This window comes from Drosophila rhopaloa, unplaced genomic scaffold (assembly GCF_018152115.1).
Source record: "Drosophila rhopaloa isolate 14029-0021.01 unplaced genomic scaffold, ASM1815211v1 contig_3, whole genome shotgun sequence".
NCBI lineage: Eukaryota > Metazoa > Arthropoda > Insecta > Diptera > Drosophilidae > Drosophila > Drosophila rhopaloa.
In genome coordinates, this window is record NW_025335123.1 from 5645849 (window position 1) to 5666650 (window position 20802).

The window sequence follows — 20802 nt, forward strand, 5'->3', positions numbered from 1 at the left end:
CTGTCAACTACAAAGAAATTTGTGCATGTATATTTCTTTTATATTTGAGCTAAAATTAGTCCAATAGAGACAAGGTTAGGAATGTAGGCCGAAGAAGGAGCGATGCTTCAATATTTTTGGACTTTATTAAAATATACATTAGTAATATGAATATACCTCCCGATTTGAGATTTATGACTAAGAGTGATTTAACATACTTTAGATTCGCATTATATTTTATTTGATCTTTCTTTAAACAGAATTCTTATATAAATAACAGAAATAGTTTTAAATGTAAAAATGTATGCGATTCCAGAGCACCAAGAAAACTATCATTTTAAATGGAAATTTAAGTTTGGAAATCGATTTCGTTCATGGACTGTCTCCTAAAATCCCTTAGTCGCCCAATGGTAATCCATTTATCATTAAACTATTATTATCGCTTAATTCTTTTGGTCCTTCACCAACTTTTGTGTGAATTATATATCTAAAGGCATTTCTTGCATTAATATCTAATATATCGATTTTGGTTTTGTGGACATCCCCAATTTTGGGTGTACTGTCAACTTTTGGTACGGAAAGACCTCGTAAGTACGTTCCACTGTCCATCGAATCACTTGGGAACACTTTTTGAACTGCATCCAACAGCTCCGGAACATTTTCTTCCAGAACGTATAGGCATGCGTTTGGTCCAGCATCAAAAGTGTACGCAGCGTGCAAGCTACCCATTATTTCGTTGTAAGAATGAACAAAAGAAGCAATCTTATGGGATACATCGTTCATATACACGCATGGTGGATAGGTATCCAGAGCAATGGCGTGAAACTGATTTGAGTCTTTCATTGTTATCTCTGCGAATGTTTGAAAGTCACGTTTTTCAATTGCGTCCGTTAATTGCGCTATTCTCTCCGGAACGACTTTATCTGCCCGGTGCCTAATTAGTTGAGACGTTTTCACAGCCTGTTGCATTCCCTTTGTTGACGCAGTCTTCTTCCGTTCATCATTAACGACCAGAATGAGTACGTGCATGTTTGGCCAGTGCTTTGACGATGCAATTTGTTTGGCCACAGAATCACTGCCATTATCGAGCGCGCCACGGTGCCACTGGACAAACCCGCCATATAAGCTCCGACACGCTGATCCACTGCCCTGTCGGGCTACAGTAGTTAGCTCCTCACTGAGCGGGATGTCGTACAGACGGGCTAGGGAATACACAAGGCAGGCATAGCCAGCCGCACTGGATGCCAGTCCAGCAGCGGTGGGAAAGTTGTTAACCGATGCAATGTGTATTTTCCACGATGGCGACACTTTCTGGGAGCCATTGGCCAAGGCCAGACGGTGAACTAGAAACAATATAAATATGGAATTAAGCACATGGTGATGGTAATGTATTTATGAACTCACCTTCTTTTAAACAGCGCGTCAGGCGTGAACCCTCTTCGAAAGGGACCTCGTCCCCATTTAACCACATTCGATTCTGTTCGAAGGTTTCAGAAGCAGTCACTGTGGTCTTGGCGCACAACTTTATATCGTGCGTAAAGGAACATATTTGAAAATATTAACGTCTGTTCATGCGCATTAAATCTCTTGTCAAGGTGTAACTATTTATTTTTTTTATTATCCACTTATTTAATTTGCGATAAAAATACATTACCATATTAACATTAAGCAAATGTAATACTTTGATTTTTTGAGATACTACAACGATCCGTTTAACTGGCACATTGAAAGCCAAAGTTTAGGGTTTAACGGTTTTTAATTTTAAAAATAAATTTTATAACAAAAAAACTATAATAAGACGTTCCATTTATAATCTAAATAAATTCTTTAATTTATCATTTCGCTGAAAACTTTTTGAACTTTACTTTAATTTATTAATTCATTTTCTAAAAATATTCTAAATAATATTTCAATAGGTATAAAACAATGCATTTCTTAAAATTGTGACGCTTCTTAAAAATGTTAAGCTTTACAAAATACAGAAAAACTCAGACAAAGAAAATGCGTGGAAAAGTGAAATTCTCTAGGGCGTCCAAAATGTTAAATAGAAAGTTTTCGAATAAAAGCATGTTCTATTTACTTTCGCGTGTACATTCGAACAGGCTTTAAGTTTAAGTTTATTAAGAGTACTTGATATAAGTCTCATATATTCAATGTGTTATCTTCAGAAAATGAATAGTTACGTGCTGTTTACCCAACTTTTGGAATATTTACCTCATCTGTGCTAAGAGTCATGCTAATGGAGTCATTGATGGGTAGTATTAGATCTTCGTGACGCTTTCCCCCTATAACAAAAGTAGGTTCCTTGAGCTTTTGCCAATTAACTCGAGTGAGATGAATTACTTACAATATTTTATTAGGGCTATATTGACAGGGGCTACACAAGTTACCGAAATCATATTTCAAATATGTGCTTTCAGAAATCCACACAGCTTTAGTTTAGTTTCGGCGAAAGCGACAAACTGTTGACTTCAACATCAGTGTGACCAAAAATGGACTGTTGAAATATACCATATGGTGTCAAAACATACTTGGGGTATTCCCGTAAAAATTGCATCTGAAATATCGGGTCTTTATATATATATTTATAAATCTTCTTTTTTGAATTGCTTATCTCAGGTTGTACCAAATTAATATAGGCAAGGCGTGTTATAATGGTAAATATCTCAGGCAAATAACTTGATTTCCTAACTTTTCTGCTCTAACGCTGATTTCAATAGAATAACGGTCATTTCAAATATATATTGTAAGTTTTTTATTAGTAATATGAACAAAATTCACTTTGCTTAGTTTTCAATTTACGTTTTTATTTTTAAACCAATGGTTTGTATTAAGTAAACATTAGTCGTAATAGAAATAGAGAAATACATTAGCGATAAGTATAGAGCTGTGTATGATTTTAGATTTCTTTGTGAATACTTTCAGCCGCAACCGTTCCAAGTTCGTGTATTTCCAAACTCAAAAGCTTTCTTTTGGTTGTGGTGTTTTGGGAGACGCGGGTTGAAGAGCAGGCGGTACATTAACTTGGTTAACGAGAATGAATCGGGTGAAATGGAAGGGACTAGCCCTTGAGGCTTGTCATGCCCGCACGCATAACCTCGTCGACGAGCAGGAGGTTGCTGGCGATGATAGAGCAGGAGTTGAGGATCTGCTTCTTAACGATGTAGTTGTCGTAGATGCCTAAATCCACGGGTTTCATGGGCTCGCCGGTGGCCAGATCCAGGCCGACCAGTTCGGGGTTCAGGCGATCCTCCACTGTCAGCTTGACGATTGTGTCCTGGGCATCGTAGCCACTGTTCACGGCCAGCGTCTTGGGAATGACCAGCAGGGCATCAGCGAAGGCCTGCACCGCCAGGCGGGACTTGCCCTTGATAGTATCCTTAAAGGCTACCAGCTCGTTGTAGGCGCGCACCTCGAAGGCTCCAGCTCCGGGCACCAAGGCCTTATCGGCAATGGTGTTGTTAATGGCCCGCAGACCGTCCCTGATGGCATCCTTGATCTGGGTGATCGTGTGCTTGTTGGGCCCCTTGATGAGGATCGTGACCGAAAGCGGGTTCTTACAGTCCTCCACGAAGGTGTACTTGTTCTCGCCCAGCACATGCTCATAGACCACTCCAGCGTAGCCCAAGTGCTCCTCCTGCAGATCGTCGAAGGAGTTCATGGCAGTGCCACCGCAGGCCAGCGCCAGACGCTCCATGTTACGCCTCTTAGCGCGACGTAGGGCAAGGATGCCCTCCTTGGCTAGAGCGTCCAGGGAGATGGGGTCGATGCCCTTCTGGTTGATCAGAACAAAGGTCTTTTCGGTGCCATCGCACACGGAACGCTTCAGCTCGATGACCTTCTTCACACGCTGGTCGATGAAGTCGCGCTCGGCGCGCACAAAGGCCTCACGCTCCTCGGCGGTCTTGTAGAAGAAGCCCGAGTTGACCTCAGCCTTCTCGTACTCCAGCGAGACGTTGGCAGTAAGGATGTAAGCATTCTCCAGGCGCTTGGGCATGTCCGGATGGCGGGCACCGTGATCCAAGACCAGGCCACGCACCAGCTGCGTATCGGTATCGGTCTTGTGCTGCATCTCCATCAGCTCCACCATGTAGAGGTCGACGGGCTTGGTCTTGTCGGCACTGGCAATGGTCAGCACGGCGTCCACACAAACATCGGTCAGCAGATCGGCCAGGGCGGGATGCACCTTGGTCTTCAAACTGGTGTTGGCCACCTCGACCAGGCTCTTCTTGTTGATCTCCACGGGTATTTTGACCTTGTCGAGCACCTCCAAAGCCTTGTCGCGGGCCTTCTCAAATCCCTCGGTCATGATGCGTGGATGAAGTCCCTCCGACAGATAGATGTCCGCCTGTTTCAGCAGCTCGCCAATTAGCATCACCGTGGTGGTGGTGCCGTCGCCAGTGGAATCATCCTGGGCAGTGCTGGCCCTGGCAATCATCGAGGCAGTGGGGTGCTGGATCTGCATCTCGTGGAGCAGCACATTGCCGTCCTTGGTGATCTTGATGTCGCCGGCGCCGGAAACCAACCTGCGAAGTTTCTGGAATTAGTACGTTTTTTCACACAGCGCGTGAGAGTCACGCCTTTTTCTATCTCACTTTATGAATAGGACAGAGGTTAATATGGAACTTTAAATACATTTTGCATTAAAACAAAGTCTTGCAAGTGTACTATCAGTTATTTTAAATAGGTAAAAACACTTAAATTTAAAGCTTATTGGTTTCAAGTCGCATCATTGCCTCTCTTTCTCTTGCGATGACGCATGCCGCTAGTTCCACTCTAACCTCAAACTTGCGGCCGCCGCAGCTGTGGCCAAAATGTATTTTTTGGTGCATATTAACTCAAATTTTGACTTAAACTGCTGGCACAACTTAAACCTAAGATTAATAGATGTAAGGACTGGTTACTTACATCTTAACTGTGCCCTTGGGTCCCAAATTGGTGCGCATCACATCCTGCAATCCCTTGGCGGCACTGATGTTGATGGCCAGTGCCTGGGCGGCGCGGGCGAACTCGGCCTTGGGGTTCAGCAAGCTAATTGAAGCCATATCGTCTCGGAATCAAACAAATATTTTCTTTATTAAGTAAATAAAAGCAAGAATTCGGCACAAATTGAAACACGCTGAGTGTGAGCCGAAGAAACCAATGGACAAGTGTGGCCAGGCAAAAAACGAGCAGAGACTTCAAAACATTAATAGCCCTATCGATAGTATCGATAATTGGACTCCATGCAATTGTTTTCAGCCTATTTCGTTACCATTTCGTTTGCTTATTGTGCGAAAAATTGTTTTAATATATTCTGTTGAATTTAAGTGAAATTGGTATAGTTAAGTTTTAGTTGGCAGTTTCTATAATTCAACCATTATTAAAAAGAATTTATTACATATCATAAAATGTACTTCATTAAATTTAGATGACCATTTATGATTCTGTGTATTGATAATTTATATCTACAATATACAAATTTATAAGGCATCCAAATATCATAGACACCAAAGCTACTTATTATTTATTAATTAATGTTTTTTTAGTATGTTTTGAATTAATTTTAAAGGTTAATTTAAAACTTGTTTTGTTGCGAAGTTAAATATTTTAAAAACTGTTAACCCATTTTTAAATTTATAAAAAAGTGGTAATTTTTTTATTAACAAACTTAAGTTACATATACTCTGATGTGTTTTTTGAAATATTTAAATACTTTACATGTTCCAAGATAATTAATCGATAGGTGTTCTAGAGCCAATGCCGATAAGCAAACGAAAAGCAACCGTACCCCTAAATACCATCTCTATACACCAACACCAAAAAACGACAATTTTATTGGCAAAATCGGTATAAAAATAACGTAAAATAAAGCAGGATATTCGAGTGCGCCGACCGCAGCGCAGCGTACCGAGAGCCTCAATTGAATCGCGAGCGTCTACCGGACAGGACGAGGACCTGCAGGCGGCGCGATGAGTGTCCTGGCGTATCCACGTACCAACGACGAGGAGATTTTCCGTCACTGCACCAAGGACTGCGGAGTGGTGACGGCCACGGAGGACTTCCAGTACTTCGCCCTGCGATGCATCTTCTGCAGCGAGAAGTTCCTCTACTTCGACTCGTTCATCGGCCACATGCAGACGGTTCACCTGGGCGACCAGTCCGTGGCGAATCCCGCCTCCTCCTCGCGTCTGGGCTTCAATCTCGGCGAGCCGATGTCCCTCTCCAGTCGCAACGGGGACCTGCCCAACTTCCACGAGATCGAAGACTTAACGGACGCGGACACGGCGCTGCTGGAGCCGCAGATGGTCATTAAACAGGAGCTGCAGGAGCTACCCTGCAGCGACGATGATGTGGCCGGCGACGAGGAGGACGACGAGCATCGGTTGCCCGATTCCGATGCCGGTGACGATGAGGACGAAGCTATACTGCCCGAGAGCGATGTCCCGGTGGTCAGCTCCAAGCAACGGGCTCGCAAGAAGGTCACTAAACAGCGCCAGATGGACATCTCCAGAGAGGCACTCATCGTCGGTGACGGCGATTCCTCTCTGGACGATTACGGCGATCCAGACCACAGCTACATGGACGATAATTCCGGAGAGTATTTGGACTACAGCGGCTTCGACGGCGCCAACCACAGTGGCCTTGGACCCGAATCTGACTTTCTCAGTTATGATGAGATGGTGGAGGAGTCCTTGCTGGGAGTGAGTTCTATTTTTATGCCTCATATCGCTTTACCCACTTGGGAAGAGATCGAGCTTTAGTTGCATACTATATTTTAATGCAAATTGTCGTCAAATTTTTATTCTGTAATTTTATTCGAATTAATCCTAATATTTTATTTGTATTATTTTTTCGTAGCATGTATGTTAGCACTGCAGCATTTTGTATTTACATAGTAATTATTGTAATTAATGCAGGCTAGATCTATGAGTTTTAAAACTAAAATATGTATATTAATTAATAGAATATAAAATATTTTGAATTTTTAAGCATACGTTAAGGTTTTGCATATTCAATTACGTTGCTTTCACCCTTAATACTCCCCAATTTACATATATACACAGTTCCGTAATGTTTGTTTCGTTATTTTGCCACCCCTTAGCGCGACCGAGAGGTGACGATGCACATCAAGGACCGCAAGATGATCCAGTTCCTCATCCACTCGTATCAGCGCAACCCCTTTCTGTGGGACCACGGCAACGCACAGTTCCGGGACCGTGTGAAGCGCGCCCGCTTCCTTGACTGGATCGTGCTGGAGTTCAAGAGCCGCTTCAACATCTCGCTGGCCAAGGACGCCATCACCCGCAAGTGGGACAACCTGCGGACGGTGTACAAGAGGGAGTGCAATCGCATGGCTCTGGAGAAGACCAACATTAGCACGCTGTGGTACTTCAAGGAGCTGCACTTCCTCAACGAGGTATACAGCTACAATGACAAGATGTCCGATGCCGTGGTCAAGGTTAGTGGACCTCATTTGAAATCGATTTCATACGTTCGCATTTGTCCGTTAAGCGACGGAATTAGAAGAATGTTTTGGAATATCTAAAAATTAGAACACATCCTTTTTATTATTATAAGTATAAATACATTGTTATTGGTTGTGGAGCAGGTTTAAACGTATTTTCCACGTCATTCATAATATATTATCAGACATTTCTGCAAATACCGACTGTAATTTTTAAGTAGTCTCAGTTTAGCTAATTGCTAAATTCCTAATCAGAAGAATTGTTCAGTAGATGTGACAAGGATAGGGGTGGGAATGTCCAATGGCTAATCAATAACTCTTCTTTTCCCGTCAGGAAACTTCATATCGGCGCCGTTTCTCGGCCATTTGGAATGACACGTCTACGGCCAAGTTGCTGAGCATGGTGAAGCGGTACCAGTGCTTCTACAACCGCTTCGATCCCGACTACCGCAGCAAGGAGCGGCGCGGCGAGGGCCTCCACCAGATGGCCATTGAGCTGCAGCAGCTGATCGACGTGACTACCATCCAGATCTCGAAGCGCATCTCCCAGCTGCGCTTCGATTACTCCAAACAGAAGATGGAGCGCCTCAATAGCGAGCGCCTCGGCAAGAAGTTCATTGCCCACTATATATACTATGATCAAATGCACTTTATGGACGACGATATACCGCCGTTCAAGTGCGCGCACTGTCCGGAGATTGTGCAAACACTCAGGGAACTGGACCTTCACATGCTCACCCACCAGCCAAGTTTGGGTGGCGGATACTACTGCAACATTTGCAGCATACAGTTCCACAACGCCGAGGAATTCGACAGCCACAAGCAACTGCATTTGGGCGGCGTGGCAGAGGTAAAGTTCAACTGCGAACTGTGCACGGCCAGCTTCCGGGAGAAGGCCAACTACGATGAGCACCTGCGGCGGCACAACGAGGAGCTGTTCCTTCCCTCGCTGGCCCTGAATCACAGCATCATGGATAGTGGGACCACGGAGGAGGAGGACAGACTTGAAGGTGAAGGGTCCAGAGGTAGCGGTGGCCGACGAAAACGGGCAGGCGGAGCGACTGCTTCCAAGTCACCCGAGGTCTTGGCCGATGATGACGATCCAATGGGTGGAGGAGGAGGCAGTGACATTGCCAAGCCGTATGGATGCGAGGTGTGCCGCCGCAGCTTCGCCACGCCGGGCCACCTGAATGCGCATCGAATTGTCCACCAGGATGAGCGGGAGCGATGCTACAAATGCGACTATCCGCAGTGCAATAAATCCTTTGTAGCGCGTAACAGTCTGTTTGAGCACCTGAAGCAGCATTACAGCAATGAGGAATTCAAGTGCGACATTTGCGGCAAGACGTTCAAGTCAACAAAGAATCTGCAGAACCACAAGCAGATCCACGACAAGGTCAAGCGCTACGTCTGCCAGATCTGCGGCTCGGCGTTCGCCCAGGCTGCCGGTCTCTATCTTCACAAGCGTCGGCACAATCGACCCAACGGAGCCGTCGGCGCTGTCGGGCGTTCGGGTCGTAGCAGTCTGTGAGATAGGGATTGGGAGAGGGACAAGGACAAGGACAAGGACTGGTCCAAGGCCAAGACCCGCGGTCGGGGGCGGGGACGTGGCCGCGGGCGTGGGCGCTATGTCAAATAGTTTTTAAAGTAACTGAAACTGAAACTGTAACTGCAACTGTAACGTCTTTAAATTGCCAGCAACCCAGGCAGCTTAGTTAGCTTTCTTAATATTACATTTAGACTCACTCGATGTTCAGCCCTATTTGCAATTCGATTCGGTTGGAATTTGAAGGTACTAAAGTGGAAGAACTAAAACTACGAAATACTTTGTAGAATTCACTTCACTGTCAAAATGTATTGAAACCTTTAATTGGAGTCTATTTGAACACCTTACGTGTTTCCTTAGAAATTCGAAATATGTCCCTCTTATTTTGTCTGAATCGGAAACGTAAGCTGGGTATCTCTTGTATTATTTGTTTAATATATTAATAGTAACCTAAATGTAGTTGTATTTTACATGAACCCACTTACCTGTAGACGTACTTAAGAGCAAAAAGTATTTAACAACGCCCATGAATGCAACTTTAGATTTAAGCAAAATGGCCAACACTTCCTTCCACTTCCCAATGATTCTTGAGTAAGTTCAAATAGACAGAAATAGAGAGAGGAGAGTCCAGAAAGAAAGAGAGGGCTTGATGGGTACTTATAATAAATAACAAATACTTAACATTTCTGTGCCAATTTTGAGTTCTTCTCCTCAAACACATAACACAAAGAATGTAATTAACTTTTAAGAATTGTAAACATTCCTCCCCGTCCCCTTTAATCGACGTGCGCGAGCCGATGCATTCCAGAACTAAGTATTTCATAAAGTATTCTATGTACTAACTATATATTTATATGCAAAAACTAAAAGTGCAGACAAGCATTTGCCATCAAACTGACAAACAGAATAGAAAACCAAGCAACTTAAACCGATAATTAACAGCAATAACTAAGTTTCTAAGCATCTAACAAACAATTAAGTGTAAGCCACTAAAAGAGAAACACATACAAATGTAATGTACAGTGCATGGCGCAGCTATAAGGCAAGTGCCACACTGCCCTATGGCTACAAAACGCACTGTCTGCGAACGACTGAATCTGTAATACATTTCGAGGCGAGAGTTATGGTCTCGAAAATCGCGCCGCTTCGTCCTGTAATCGTAACTGTAACCGTATTTGTAACCGCATCTGTAAATATATAACTCGAGCAGGCCGATTAACTATTGACAACAGACATAGCTATAGCCATGGCAATATAGCATACGGAAACGAGAGCCCACTGCTGGCTGAAGCTTCATTTAGGCCTAAGTTCATTTAGCACAATTTCGCAGACCCGGATCTGCTGCTTACTCATGCGAAATTAACGAAAATCAAAGACCTTATCAAGGCCCACGCCGATAACGGATCAACTTGGTTTCCTTTGGAGTTAGACGAGCATTCAAACAAATTGTGAAATAGTTAACAGCAACGAGGAGACAAAAACTTAAAGGCCAGAAGGAGATTAATAATCACAAGAATCGTAACAAAAGTGCGCTTCCAGGAGAATCAGACGGAAAAAACACAACCTACAAAAAGCAAAGAGAAACTCATCCGATAAAAACGAAATATATAAACAAATTAGCAGCATAATGAGTATTTTTAACCATAAGAAGCGTCTTCTAAACATGTAAATTAACTGAGAGAAAAAGAAACAAATCACAATTTTATTTATCCTAGTAATATCAAATGAGATTTTAGTACGATACAATATACACACACATATTCGAAGTATTCTCGAATAAATAGGTTTAAATAATTTAAAAACAAAACAACCAACCAACTGAGTTTTTTTTAATGGGTATATCTATTTATCCGCTGCTTTCCGATTCAAAACGCTGTTTTCATGCTTCAAAGGGGGTGTTATCTCTTAAGAATTTCACTCCAAAGATAGCCGATGACGTCCTTATCATTATCTTTACAGTTGCTGTCGCACGTCTGGTAGGTATGTAAATAGCACTTAAGCTAGACGCTAGTGATGGACGTTATACTATGAATCGTCGCTTTTGATTGTTTTTACGATTTAAATAATATGGTTTTGATTGTGTTTACGTCACAGAAACTGCCCTGTCATGCTTAGTTGGGAATTTCGATATTATGCCTGCATGGATTGTTATAAAAAACAATTTTTAAAAAAACAACCTCAATTAAAGACTGAAACATTTTTAAAGTTATAAATCTAATATTATTCCTGACAATACAAATAATGACATTACATTTTTAGAAATGTAGTTTATTGCATAAAGATACTTAAGACCTTTTTAATATTTTATAAAACTCAGAACCATCCTATTTGCTGACAGATTAGATATATTTTTAATTATTATCATTCGAAAAAATTTTTTAAAAAAAGGACAAAACAATGTCTCCAGGAGGTAATATAACCATTGCTGTGATTATAAATTTAGTATGATATGAGCACTTCAAATATATTTATATTAGTTGCTTTGGATCCCCGGGATCTAGGGACGTGCCGTCACTTTCACTGTTGTTAACCCAGGCTATGGCATATTTTTCTGGGTTATTATCATCGCAACAGTCTAGCTTTAGGCCTCCAAGACGTAGAAACGATCACTTGACAGGGGCGTGCTTTTTTAGATATGTATGTATGAACTATAGTCTAGCGCCATAGCCATACCTCCCCGGTACATTTCACCATTGCGTCGGAAAGCCGGCAGCGTGCCAATTTTTATTGTTGCGATAATTAGCACCCCTCCTGTGTTTTGATCGATCCGATCAATTAGCAACCCGCAACCAAGCCCCTCGACTTCTACTTGGTTCTAGTGCTCTCCAGATACGTCGAATTTTGTCTGAACGCGATTTCTAATTTCGGGTAAACACATTAATCAGCGCATATTAATATATATAACATGCGTATGCGTACACAGAAAGAACACAGATTCGAAGTGCGCAGGTCAAATATATAATGTTAAATGAAAAAGAATTACAATGTTTTTTCAAAAGTTTGATGGTTCAAAAACTTTGATTTCAATTGTATGACAGATTAAATACAAATGTTAATGTAAAATCTTTGAATTGGACTTCATAACAAATCAAATTTTCTTTCTGTGTACACCGATTAGATAGTCCAAAGGGAAACAGATTTAGAAATATGGCTTTTAGCTTTCGAACTGGGCGTTCTTTTAATCACTTTTTAGGCATTACTCACGGCCCGAAACAATCAACAATTACAGTACAATTATTATATACAGCCGGCTGAGCTCGGACAGAATGAGGGATTCCGGTTTGTATTCGGGTAGTTGGGTGCAATGTGCCCCCCGTGCCGAGTGTGTCCTCCTCGAACACGATTCGCAGGTTGACGGCACCAGGTTCTCCTGTACTGATGCCCCTTGACTAGAGTTCCTAAATCAGCTCGCCGTGCTCGTTCACCTTGATGACGCGGACGCGGGCATGACGATCGGCTAGCACCTGATCGATATTCTTGCTGGTACTGATCCCCGAACTGATGCTGCTATCGCCGTCGCTTCCCGTGAAGAGTCCAAGATTGTCCTTGATCAAATGGTCCACGGCACAGCCGTCACACTGCAGGATCACAACGCCGCTGTAGTAGGCCTCCTCGCTGATGGTCTTCGTGTTGCGGGTGTTGCACAGCTTGCAGCGGTACACCAGCTCCATGCGGCGCTGCATGGGACCGAAACGCTTTAGCGTCGTCGGCGACACGGAGCCGCTCTTTTGGGTTCCAGAGGTAGTGCATTTAAGGTCAAATGGCTTGGCCGAGAACTGGCACGCATCGAGTATGGAGCGCGGTATAGAGAGCGGGGCGGGACGCGACGACTTCAGCTGCTGGTCGGGATCAGTGGACAGCGGCACGGCGTCCACCGCCTGCTGTTGCTGGGTGGCGTTGAGGATCGCGTTCTGTCCATTTTGGCGCAAGTAGTTGAGCGTTCGCGATGTGAAGATGTTGCGCAATGCGTTCATTTTACGTCGCTATCAGTCTGTTGCACAGCAGTGTTGTGTTCCTCTTCTTCTCTTCGCGCCCGATGCAGTGCGTCCTAAATTTGGCGCTGCACGTGCTGAATGTTGGGTAGTTACTGCGTTTTGTTTTCCCCCGATTGGGGAACAAATTGGTTGAACGGGAGCAAGGAGAACAGCTGGTGGCTATCGTTATCGGAACAGTGCTGGCGACCGCCTGGAAAAACTAGCTTTTTACCGCTGAAAAACAATGCTGCCCATTCAACTGTTTTGTGTCAGCAGTGTATAAAAATGATGAAATCTTAAAGTGATTTGTATCTTATTGCTGGGAATGTTTCAGTCGAAACATTTCATTTAAAATATTTTAAAAAACTTAATAGCATTACAAATAATTTATTTTCGAAAAACCAAAAATAAACATGACGAAAGAGATACATACAAATAAAAGGACGCAAGAAACATATTTTTTCAGTTACATATTAATAAATGCATATCTAGCTTTGTTACTACATAATATTTTTAACGGTTCCCTATGATTTGAATGTTCCTCTGTCTGTTTCTTTAAATGTACTTATCTAGATTTACATATAGATATATATATAAATATCAAGCTATCATAGAATTTTATAAAATGAAAACAACTGACAGCTCAAAAACAAACTCATCACTGCTGGAGCCTATCGTATCCGATAATCACAACAAAGGACAATCGAAACGCACCTTACCGGCTATTATATAGCCACCATAAACGATACGTTACCGAACCGATCTTGGAGAAATGGCTAACTAGTTGCTCTTAGAGGATCAATCAAAAGAAACGCCATGAACTTTGCACGCCTGGGATTCGAGCAGATGCTGTTGCGAGGATTTCGAAATCCGCGCCAGCAGCTCCAGACGCAGTGGATGATGACCCGGCGGCGGTGGTTAGCCAGTGAAGCCACCTCGCCGACTTCGGCCACAGCTCCTGCCTCCCCCGCAGCTCCTGCAGCAAAGAAACAACCGCAGAGCCAGGTAAAACCTTTACCGCTGGCCGAGGAGCGTCTGGAGTCCATACTATCGCCCATTCGCACAAGGATCATACGAAAGAAGCGTTTGGCCATTGACGAACTATCTGCCCTGGGCTTCCTCAACACTCGTGGCTATACGACCGCCGAGGAGTACAACCTCGAGGATCTGCAAATAGCGCTCCGCCAACAGAATCTGTACGAAACGAAGCGTTTCTTCTCCACGGACAACCTGGATGTGGAGCAGAACGTGCTCTTTGTGGCGGCCAAATATCCAACAAGCCAGCAGCCGCGCGAGATTTTTTTCTTCCGCGAGGGATCGGTGGTCTTTTGGAACTGCAGCGACATCGAGACGAACAATGTGCTCAGTTTCCTGCGCTCCTTCGAAAGGGAATCGTATGTGAGTGCCCTGGTTCACGGGGAGAGCGAGGTGATGCCCTACACCTATATTCCATCGACGGCGGTGGATGTGGAGGGCGATCTGGTGGCGGAGAGCAGCGACTTTAACGTCACATCGCGGGCATTCTTCCAGAATGGCAAGTTCTTTGTCACCGCCGACACGGATAGCTACCTGTATAAGTACACCTTCTCCAATGCGATGGCGCAGTCCATAAAGCTGGGAATTTGGGAGGCCACTCTGGATCGCTACATAGACTCCATAGAGCATCTCACTGAGGATCTGAAGCGCGGCCGTCGGCTAAGAATATCGAGGGCGGCCATGCTGCGAAAAACCGGAGAACTCTTTGCTCTGCGTCATGTGATCAACCTCTCGTCGGACCTGCTGGATGCTCCCGATTTCTACTGGGATCGCGAAGAACTGGAGGCCCTGTACCTGCAGGTGTGCTCCTACTTCAGCATCACACGGCGCACCAAGGTGATGAACGAGAAGATCAACCACTGCGTGGAACTGGCTGAACTGGTTTCGCACAACCTCAACGATGCCCATCACATCCGGCTGGAGTGGATGATCATAATCCTCATCATGGTGGAGGTGGGCTTCGAGGTGCTGCATTTCGTCAGCGATCACAGTGATCCGCATAAGATGCAGGTCCTGCCCTTAGCGGCTCCTGCCGCCACAATTCCTAAATAGAACGTAGGCTTAGTTGACAGTTTTTGTAATATATTCGTATTTTGGCCAAAATATAGCATTGTTAGCGTTTGAGACCAAACAAATGTCACAAATGATTTAAGCCATTAGTGTTTTATATGTAATTTTAATTGCTGGATTAAAGAATCAATGGCTCAATTGACATTTACTTCAAACATGTTCATTTGATTTTCAGAAAAGTGACCAAAACCCTTGATTTCTAAGCCCATAACTTTCCAAGTGGCATATTTTCAAATGATTGAAAAAAATCATTGTTTCATTGATCTGAAATTTGGGGACGATTTTTCGTTATTTTTTATGATTGTGAGCTAATTCTCTAAAAATCTGCGACTAAATTTTGGTTTAAAATGTCGTTGTGAATTTTTTTCCCACATTCATTTTTTCAGTTCTTGAATAAAACTTTTGATAATTATTTTAGCCTTCAAAAATAATTTTCGTCTAAAGGTGTAATTTTTATTTTATTTTTTTTATAATTATGGTGCATACAGCGTTAAGTCCTAGGTGCACTGCATCCGGTCAAAGTAAGATGGTATTTCGCTGTGAGTCCTGCAACCGCAACATTAAATTAACACTACATTAACATTACATTTATTGATTGTTGATTGTTGGTGTTGACTGTTGATTTCTTTCTGTTTATCAACAATAAACATGATTAATTGCCGATTGGTAAGTGTTGATTATTGGTTGTTAATTACTTGTTGTTGATGGTTAATTGTTGATTGTTGATTGTTGGTTCTTGAATGTTGATTGTTGATAGTTGAGTTTTAGTTGTTGATTGCTTAATGTTCATTGTTGATTGTTGCATGTTGCGTGTCAAGTGTTGCGTTTTGAATGTTGACTGTTGCATTTCGCATGTTGCAGGTCGCATGTTGCAGGTCGCATGTTGCAGGTCGCATGTTGCAGGTCGCATGTTGCGTGATGCGTGTCGAGTGTTGAGTGGTGAATGTTGCATGTTGTATGCTGTATATTGTTGGTTATTGATACATAGGAGAAGTGCGATGCAATGAAATTTTTCGGTTTCTTCTGTCTATGGGAAAAATCTGAGGAAAATAAACATAATTTCGTTTTTGTTTTAATTTCAAAAACACATTTATGTTTTTTAAGAGACTGTAACAAAAAGCTGCTATAAAAACGATCGAAAAAGTATAGGAAAACCAGACTGCCGAAAATATCTCTTTTTTTCTTGGGCCAGTCCCTGATTTCATAAACAAATTTTAACTTATATTGTGGCCAGTATTCTATTATTCCCAATTTGAACCTGAACGACTCCGAAACCGCAGTACCATCTGCCATCGCTAATTTGGACGACTATCGATAACCGCTTGCCGTCACTGAAACATGATTGTTTTGTTGCATTTGTTCGTTCTTTTAAAAAGTGATGGCAGCCTATTAACATATCGAGAAGTTTCTTGCTTTGAGAATTTGGTAAACTTTGGGGGTGAGAATTTGGTAATTTTTTTGCGCTGCGGAACCGATGACCCGCCCCATCGTTGGTATTTCGCACTTTGGCCACACTTGCCCTACACTGTTGCATTTGCATTTGCCCCCTTAGAACAGAAAAGCGAAGCGAAAATAAAGCTGGGCGAAAATGCCAACCAAATGGTAGGCTAAGCAACCAAATCGAGTGAACCTACCTGAACCAGAGTCGAATCGAGCGCGAGCGAACGCGGAGCAGCAGGTGACCAGCCCAGCGGTAAGCGAAGTGCAACGCAGTGCAGCGGACATGAACGAAGAAATCGTGCGGGAGCGCGGCGGCGAGGAGTCCTCCGTCGTCTCGCCCAAAACTGCATCATCGGCAGCGGCGGCGGCGTCGATGACGTTGGCCTCGGTGGCCTTGGAATCGCACACGACCGCCATCGCCAGCAGCGCCACCCCCGGCAGCACCAGCCCCACCTCCAGTGGAGCAGGAGCAGGAGCTGGAGCAGGTGGTGGTGCTGGTGCAGTTGGTGGCTTAGCGGGAGGAGCAGGTGCATCTCCGTCCGGCGTGCAGTTGCATGAGAAGCAGCCACTGCAGTCGCAGCAGCAGCCACAACCACAGCAGCCCCAGCTGAATGCCACCGATATGCGCGAGCTGCGCGAAATCAAGCAGTTGCTGTGGGGCGACAATGTGCGCGAAGATGTATTCAAGCGTTGGTCTCAAGGTAACCACCCAATCAACACCACCACCCCGCCCCAACAACCAACTCCCACCACCCCGCGCACACAGTGCACCACCCACTGTGGGCCAAAAAGCGCGCCCTTTTTTGTGCCCAGCAATGGCAAATTGTCGGGGTATGCCCAATTCCATCTGTCACTTGCCACCAAAAATTGGTCCCGGTCATAACAATTTGGTGTTACTCTTCTTATGATGCAAATACTTTGTTTTTCTCATAAAAGTAAAGTTCATGACTTGCAGTGTTAATTAAGGAGATTATTACAAGAAATATTTGGTGTTTTCATGGTCATCTTTGAAAATGTGTGTCCGAAATTAGCCCAGGCCAGAGAAAAGGGTATGCCTCAGCCGAGTAAATAAATTAGGCCATTATCGTATACATAAATAACAAACAACAAAAATCCAAGCAAAGGCCTTATCACTCAATATTAAAACTTATCCCAGGTCATGTTTAATCTTTTTTCTTTATGGCAATAACAAATTATTACATTAAAAGAACCTCTTAATTCTTATAAGATTGATTAGCTTCATTGTTTAAAAGTACAATTTGTCAATTGTACGACATTCCATGAAAACTTAGTTAGGAATGTTTGTTTTTAAAAGACTTTTGCCTTAATGTTTGTACATAATGCAAATGCACTAGTTGTAAGCAATGATTAGGGTATTCCCAAGATTTACTTTATGTTTTAAGTTATCGCGCTAGTAAGAGTTTATAAAAATTAACTCCAAAGTCCACTTCATAAACAGAAAATGGATTACGTTTATCAAGTATAGTATAGTATATAGTGCTTCTAAAGCACTTGCCTATTATCTTAAATTTTGATATGTATATAATGGCTAATGGCTATAAAAAGACAAGATCATTTTATTATTATCCAATTTTCAAATATTAGTCATCGCTTTTAAATGGCAAATAACTATGTGCAGAAACCCAATATATGTATAGTAAAATTCCATTCGGTCCATGAAGTATCAACTAGTGGCCCTCTTATACCATTTTCTTCTGATAAGATTAACCCACAATTTAACCCCATCCAGGATTCGAGTTTAGTAAAGTGGAGCCGTCGGCATTGGTGCAGAAGCAGGGCGGTCCTTGTGCTGTGATAGCGCCGGTGCAGGCGTACTTGCTTAAGATAATTATCATGGATATGCCAGGCGTGAAGCTGTCGGAGGTGGGTCTACTAGTACTTCACCAAGCAAACCCTCACTAATTTCTCCTAATTATTAAGATTCCCTACGACAAATGCCAGAACCTGCTGATCCAGGCATTGTGCAACATTTTGAAGAACTGTCGGGCGCCGCGCTACCGCATCGTCCATCTCTTGCGCCGTCGTGGAAATGCTACAGAGGCTGGTTTAACCAAAGAGCGCTCGCCAGCCGTCGAAACAGGATCTGCTCCGGCTGGCCCAGCCGGATTATCTGAGGGGGCAGCCGGAGCTGTGGAGCTGGCGGCCGAGGCCACTCCCGCCTCGGTCAACGAGATGACCCAGGAGCAGCTCGATAATGATCCGCATCGCGAGCTGTCGCCAGATGAGTTCCACGAGCGCCTGCACACGCTCCACTTCGAGGACATCGCCGCCGTGGCCCGCTACTATATGGAGAACTACGGCCAACTGGCGCACACATATGGCGTGCTGCTGTTCATGTACTCGGTGTTCCTAACCAAGGGATCGGAGCTGGTGGCCGCCGACATATCGGACACGTCGGAGCCGCTGATACACAGCACCTACGGCTATGGTGGCCAGTCGCTGATCAACCTGATGCTAACGGGCCGTGCCGTGGCCCATGTCTGGGATAACGAGCAGGATGTCGGCGGTCTGAAGCTGCGCGGCATATGCGAGCAGAGCGACATTGGGTTTATAACGCTGATGGAGCAGATGCGTTACTGCACCGTTGGTTCCTTCTTCAAGAACCCACGCTACCCCGTCTGGGTGATGGGGTCCGATACGCATTTAACCGGTGAGTCATCCACTAATTGAAATTGTCGATGGCTTTGCCCGTGTCATCGCCTTTGTTCGTTTCTTACTTATTCTCACGGTCTTATCTTACCGCAGTTCTGTTCAGCAACGAAAAGAGGCTTGTCTCGCCGGAGACGCCCTCGGAGACCGGTCGTCGCATCTTCAAATCCTACGACCCGGAGGGCAACAATTTCATATCGACCACCATGCTACGCGAAGTCCTCGCTGCCCTAAATCTGGTCAGCGAACCGGCTTAGTAAGCTTAACTCCTGTCGTTCCTTAAAAACTGTTTTTTTATCGATACCTTTCGCAGCGTGGCCCTCATGCAGAAGCGTCTGGATCCGGAGAACTTGGGCATCATACTGCTGAATGCCTTCATGGACGAGTTCTTCCCGCTGGAGCGCCGCTCCACGCCGGACACCTTTGAGCTGATGCATTACAACGGCATCCCAGGCTCCAATGAAAACAACAGGGTGAGCAAATAATATTTTTATTAAATTAATGAAGGCCAAGCAAAACGCCCTTCAATCTTTAACAAGTGTAAGGATACTCTTAATAGTTTTTAAAGGCTGCTGCTAATTCAGTTATTAATTTAAGGGCTTAAGCCAGATGAGAAAAGAATAAAAACTGAATAAAACTTATTTTTTCGCTTATAGATACAATTTTTTTAATAGAAGTACGAAACAGGTTTTCAATTTACTGAAACTGTGGATTTATTCAATTTAAAAGAGGAGATCAGGAGCTTAGGTCAAGGGTTTTAAATAATGATTGTATTCTTTTCTAAAGTATTCTATATTTGCTTTTGCAGGTGCGCTACTATTGCGGCTCTGCCATTCTGCTCGAGGGCGACCTAAAGTCAATCTGTACTTCGAACCCGATGGTCACCTGCCTGCAGACCAAGTGGCCGAACATCGAGATCAATTGGCACGATGCCCACTTGCCCTCCTTGAATTGACGCCGTCAAGGGGGCCAGGACACACAGCAGCAGGGGGATGCGCGTAAACACAGGAAACCAAAAGGACGAAAAGGAAACCCAGGATCTACTGGGGCGGAGAAAACACAGCTGTAGACGCAAAAAAAATGCGACAAGATGCGATTGCACTTTTTTATTTCAAACACCCTTCATTTGTTTTTTTTTGTGATTATTTAAGAACCTTTACAAAAAAGAAAGCTGGAGTGGAACGCACCAACAACTAATTAACAAAAAAGCCGCAGCAAAACACTAACAAATGCGCTTTTAAAGAGAGCTGCAGCCATGTTGAAGAATCCGCAGGAGGATAGAAGATTTACGCCAAGCGTTGACTCACACAAAACACCCAAAAAATAAAACATCCCATAAATGCATAGCTGTATGCAACATGGAGAAAAAATACAAAAAAAAAGAGGGGAAAAGAAAGAACACACATCTTATAAAAACTAAATCTTAATTTCGAACATTGTACGTTTAAACTTGCATTGCAAAAACGAAACTCAACTAAAAATACAGGCAACACAAATATACCTTTATGAATAAACTAAAACTAAAAGAACAAATCTTAATTGAGAATTAGACAAAGCAGAAGCGAGGCGACGCAAGAAGTAAAAGTATGAAACAAAATTTGTTTTTGGCCTTTTAACAAATTACTTGTAGTGTTAAACGA

The 20802-nt window shown here is 43.5% G+C and overlaps 6 protein-coding genes across 6 annotated transcripts; 3 read left to right on the forward strand and 3 right to left on the reverse strand.

Moving 5' to 3' along the window:
- Positions 1–187: 187 nt before the first annotated feature.
- Positions 188–2460, reverse strand: LOC108039549 (diphosphomevalonate decarboxylase). The gene is made up of 4 exons (XM_017116589.1): positions 2327–2460; positions 2194–2264; positions 1384–1501; positions 188–1322 (listed from the first exon to the last, which is right to left on the reverse strand). The coding sequence occupies exons 1-4, from the start codon at positions 2376–2378 to the stop codon at positions 376–378; spliced, it is 1188 nt and encodes a 395-aa protein (XP_016972078.1). The 5' UTR covers positions 2379–2460; the 3' UTR covers positions 188–375.
- A 300-nt stretch (positions 2461–2760) lies between these two features.
- Positions 2761–5145, reverse strand: LOC108039563 (T-complex protein 1 subunit zeta). The gene is made up of 2 exons (XM_017116609.2): positions 4888–5145; positions 2761–4505 (listed from the first exon to the last, which is right to left on the reverse strand). The coding sequence occupies exons 1-2, from the start codon at positions 5022–5024 to the stop codon at positions 3041–3043; spliced, it is 1602 nt and encodes a 533-aa protein (XP_016972098.1). The 5' UTR covers positions 5025–5145; the 3' UTR covers positions 2761–3040.
- A 594-nt stretch (positions 5146–5739) lies between these two features.
- Positions 5740–10779, forward strand: LOC108039550 (putative zinc finger protein 840). The gene is made up of 3 exons (XM_017116590.2): positions 5740–6662; positions 7064–7420; positions 7761–10779. The coding sequence occupies exons 1-3, from the start codon at positions 5931–5933 to the stop codon at positions 8955–8957; spliced, it is 2286 nt and encodes a 761-aa protein (XP_016972079.1). The 5' UTR covers positions 5740–5930; the 3' UTR covers positions 8958–10779.
- A 1339-nt stretch (positions 10780–12118) lies between these two features.
- LOC108039551 lies at positions 12119–13127 on the reverse strand. The gene has a single exon (XM_017116591.1). The coding sequence runs from the start codon at positions 12944–12946 to the stop codon at positions 12371–12373; it is 576 nt and encodes a 191-aa protein (XP_016972080.1). The 5' UTR covers positions 12947–13127; the 3' UTR covers positions 12119–12370.
- A 512-nt stretch (positions 13128–13639) lies between these two features.
- LOC108039568 (required for meiotic nuclear division protein 1 homolog) lies at positions 13640–15200 on the forward strand. The gene has a single exon (XM_017116616.1). The coding sequence runs from the start codon at positions 13763–13765 to the stop codon at positions 15032–15034; it is 1272 nt and encodes a 423-aa protein (XP_016972105.1). The 5' UTR covers positions 13640–13762; the 3' UTR covers positions 15035–15200.
- Positions 15201–16557: 1357 nt separating this feature from the next.
- Positions 16558–20682, forward strand: LOC108039545 (ubiquitin carboxyl-terminal hydrolase MINDY-3 homolog). The gene is made up of 6 exons (XM_017116583.2): positions 16558–17193; positions 18243–18376; positions 18434–19163; positions 19259–19418; positions 19476–19635; positions 19971–20682. The coding sequence occupies exons 1-6, from the start codon at positions 16776–16778 to the stop codon at positions 20115–20117; spliced, it is 1749 nt and encodes a 582-aa protein (XP_016972072.1). The 5' UTR covers positions 16558–16775; the 3' UTR covers positions 20118–20682.
- The last annotated feature ends 120 nt before the right edge of the window (positions 20683–20802 follow it).

What these genes read in the sequence shown, in the direction of transcription:
- LOC108039549 (XM_017116589.1), bottom strand. Translation starts at nt 2,378, where the DNA reads ATGATTTCGGTAACTTGTGTAGCCCCTGTCAATATAGCCCTAATAAAA. An exon ending in TATAGCCCTAATAAAATATT is followed by an intron (nt 2,265 to 2,326) that starts GTAAGTAATTCA and finishes CTTTTGTTATAG; the next exon opens with GGGGAAAGCGTCACGAAGAT. An exon ending in TGACTCTTAGCACAGATGAG is followed by an intron (nt 1,502 to 2,193) that starts GTAAATATTCCA and finishes CACGATATAAAG; the next exon opens with TTGTGCGCCAAGACCACAGT.
- LOC108039568 (XM_017116616.1), top strand. Translation starts at nt 13,763, where the DNA reads ATGAACTTTGCACGCCTGGGATTCGAGCAGATGCTGTTGCGAGGATTT.
- LOC108039563 (XM_017116609.2), bottom strand. Translation starts at nt 5,024, where the DNA reads ATGGCTTCAATTAGCTTGCTGAACCCCAAGGCCGAGTTCGCCCGCGCC. An exon ending in CCCAAGGGCACAGTTAAGAT is followed by an intron (nt 4,506 to 4,887) that starts GTAAGTAACCAG and finishes GAAACTTCGCAG; the next exon opens with GTTGGTTTCCGGCGCCGGCG.
- LOC108039550 (XM_017116590.2), top strand. Translation starts at nt 5,931, where the DNA reads ATGAGTGTCCTGGCGTATCCACGTACCAACGACGAGGAGATTTTCCGT. An exon ending in TGGAGGAGTCCTTGCTGGGA is followed by an intron (nt 6,663 to 7,063) that starts GTGAGTTCTATT and finishes GCCACCCCTTAG; the next exon opens with CGCGACCGAGAGGTGACGAT. An exon ending in TGTCCGATGCCGTGGTCAAG is followed by an intron (nt 7,421 to 7,760) that starts GTTAGTGGACCT and finishes TTTTCCCGTCAG; the next exon opens with GAAACTTCATATCGGCGCCG.
- LOC108039545 (XM_017116583.2), top strand. Translation starts at nt 16,776, where the DNA reads ATGAACGAAGAAATCGTGCGGGAGCGCGGCGGCGAGGAGTCCTCCGTC. An exon ending in ATTCAAGCGTTGGTCTCAAG is followed by an intron (nt 17,194 to 18,242) that starts GTAACCACCCAA and finishes AACCCCATCCAG; the next exon opens with GATTCGAGTTTAGTAAAGTG. An exon ending in GCTCCAATGAAAACAACAGG is followed by an intron (nt 19,636 to 19,970) that starts GTGAGCAAATAA and finishes TTGCTTTTGCAG; the next exon opens with GTGCGCTACTATTGCGGCTC.
- LOC108039551 (XM_017116591.1), bottom strand. Translation starts at nt 12,946, where the DNA reads ATGAACGCATTGCGCAACATCTTCACATCGCGAACGCTCAACTACTTG.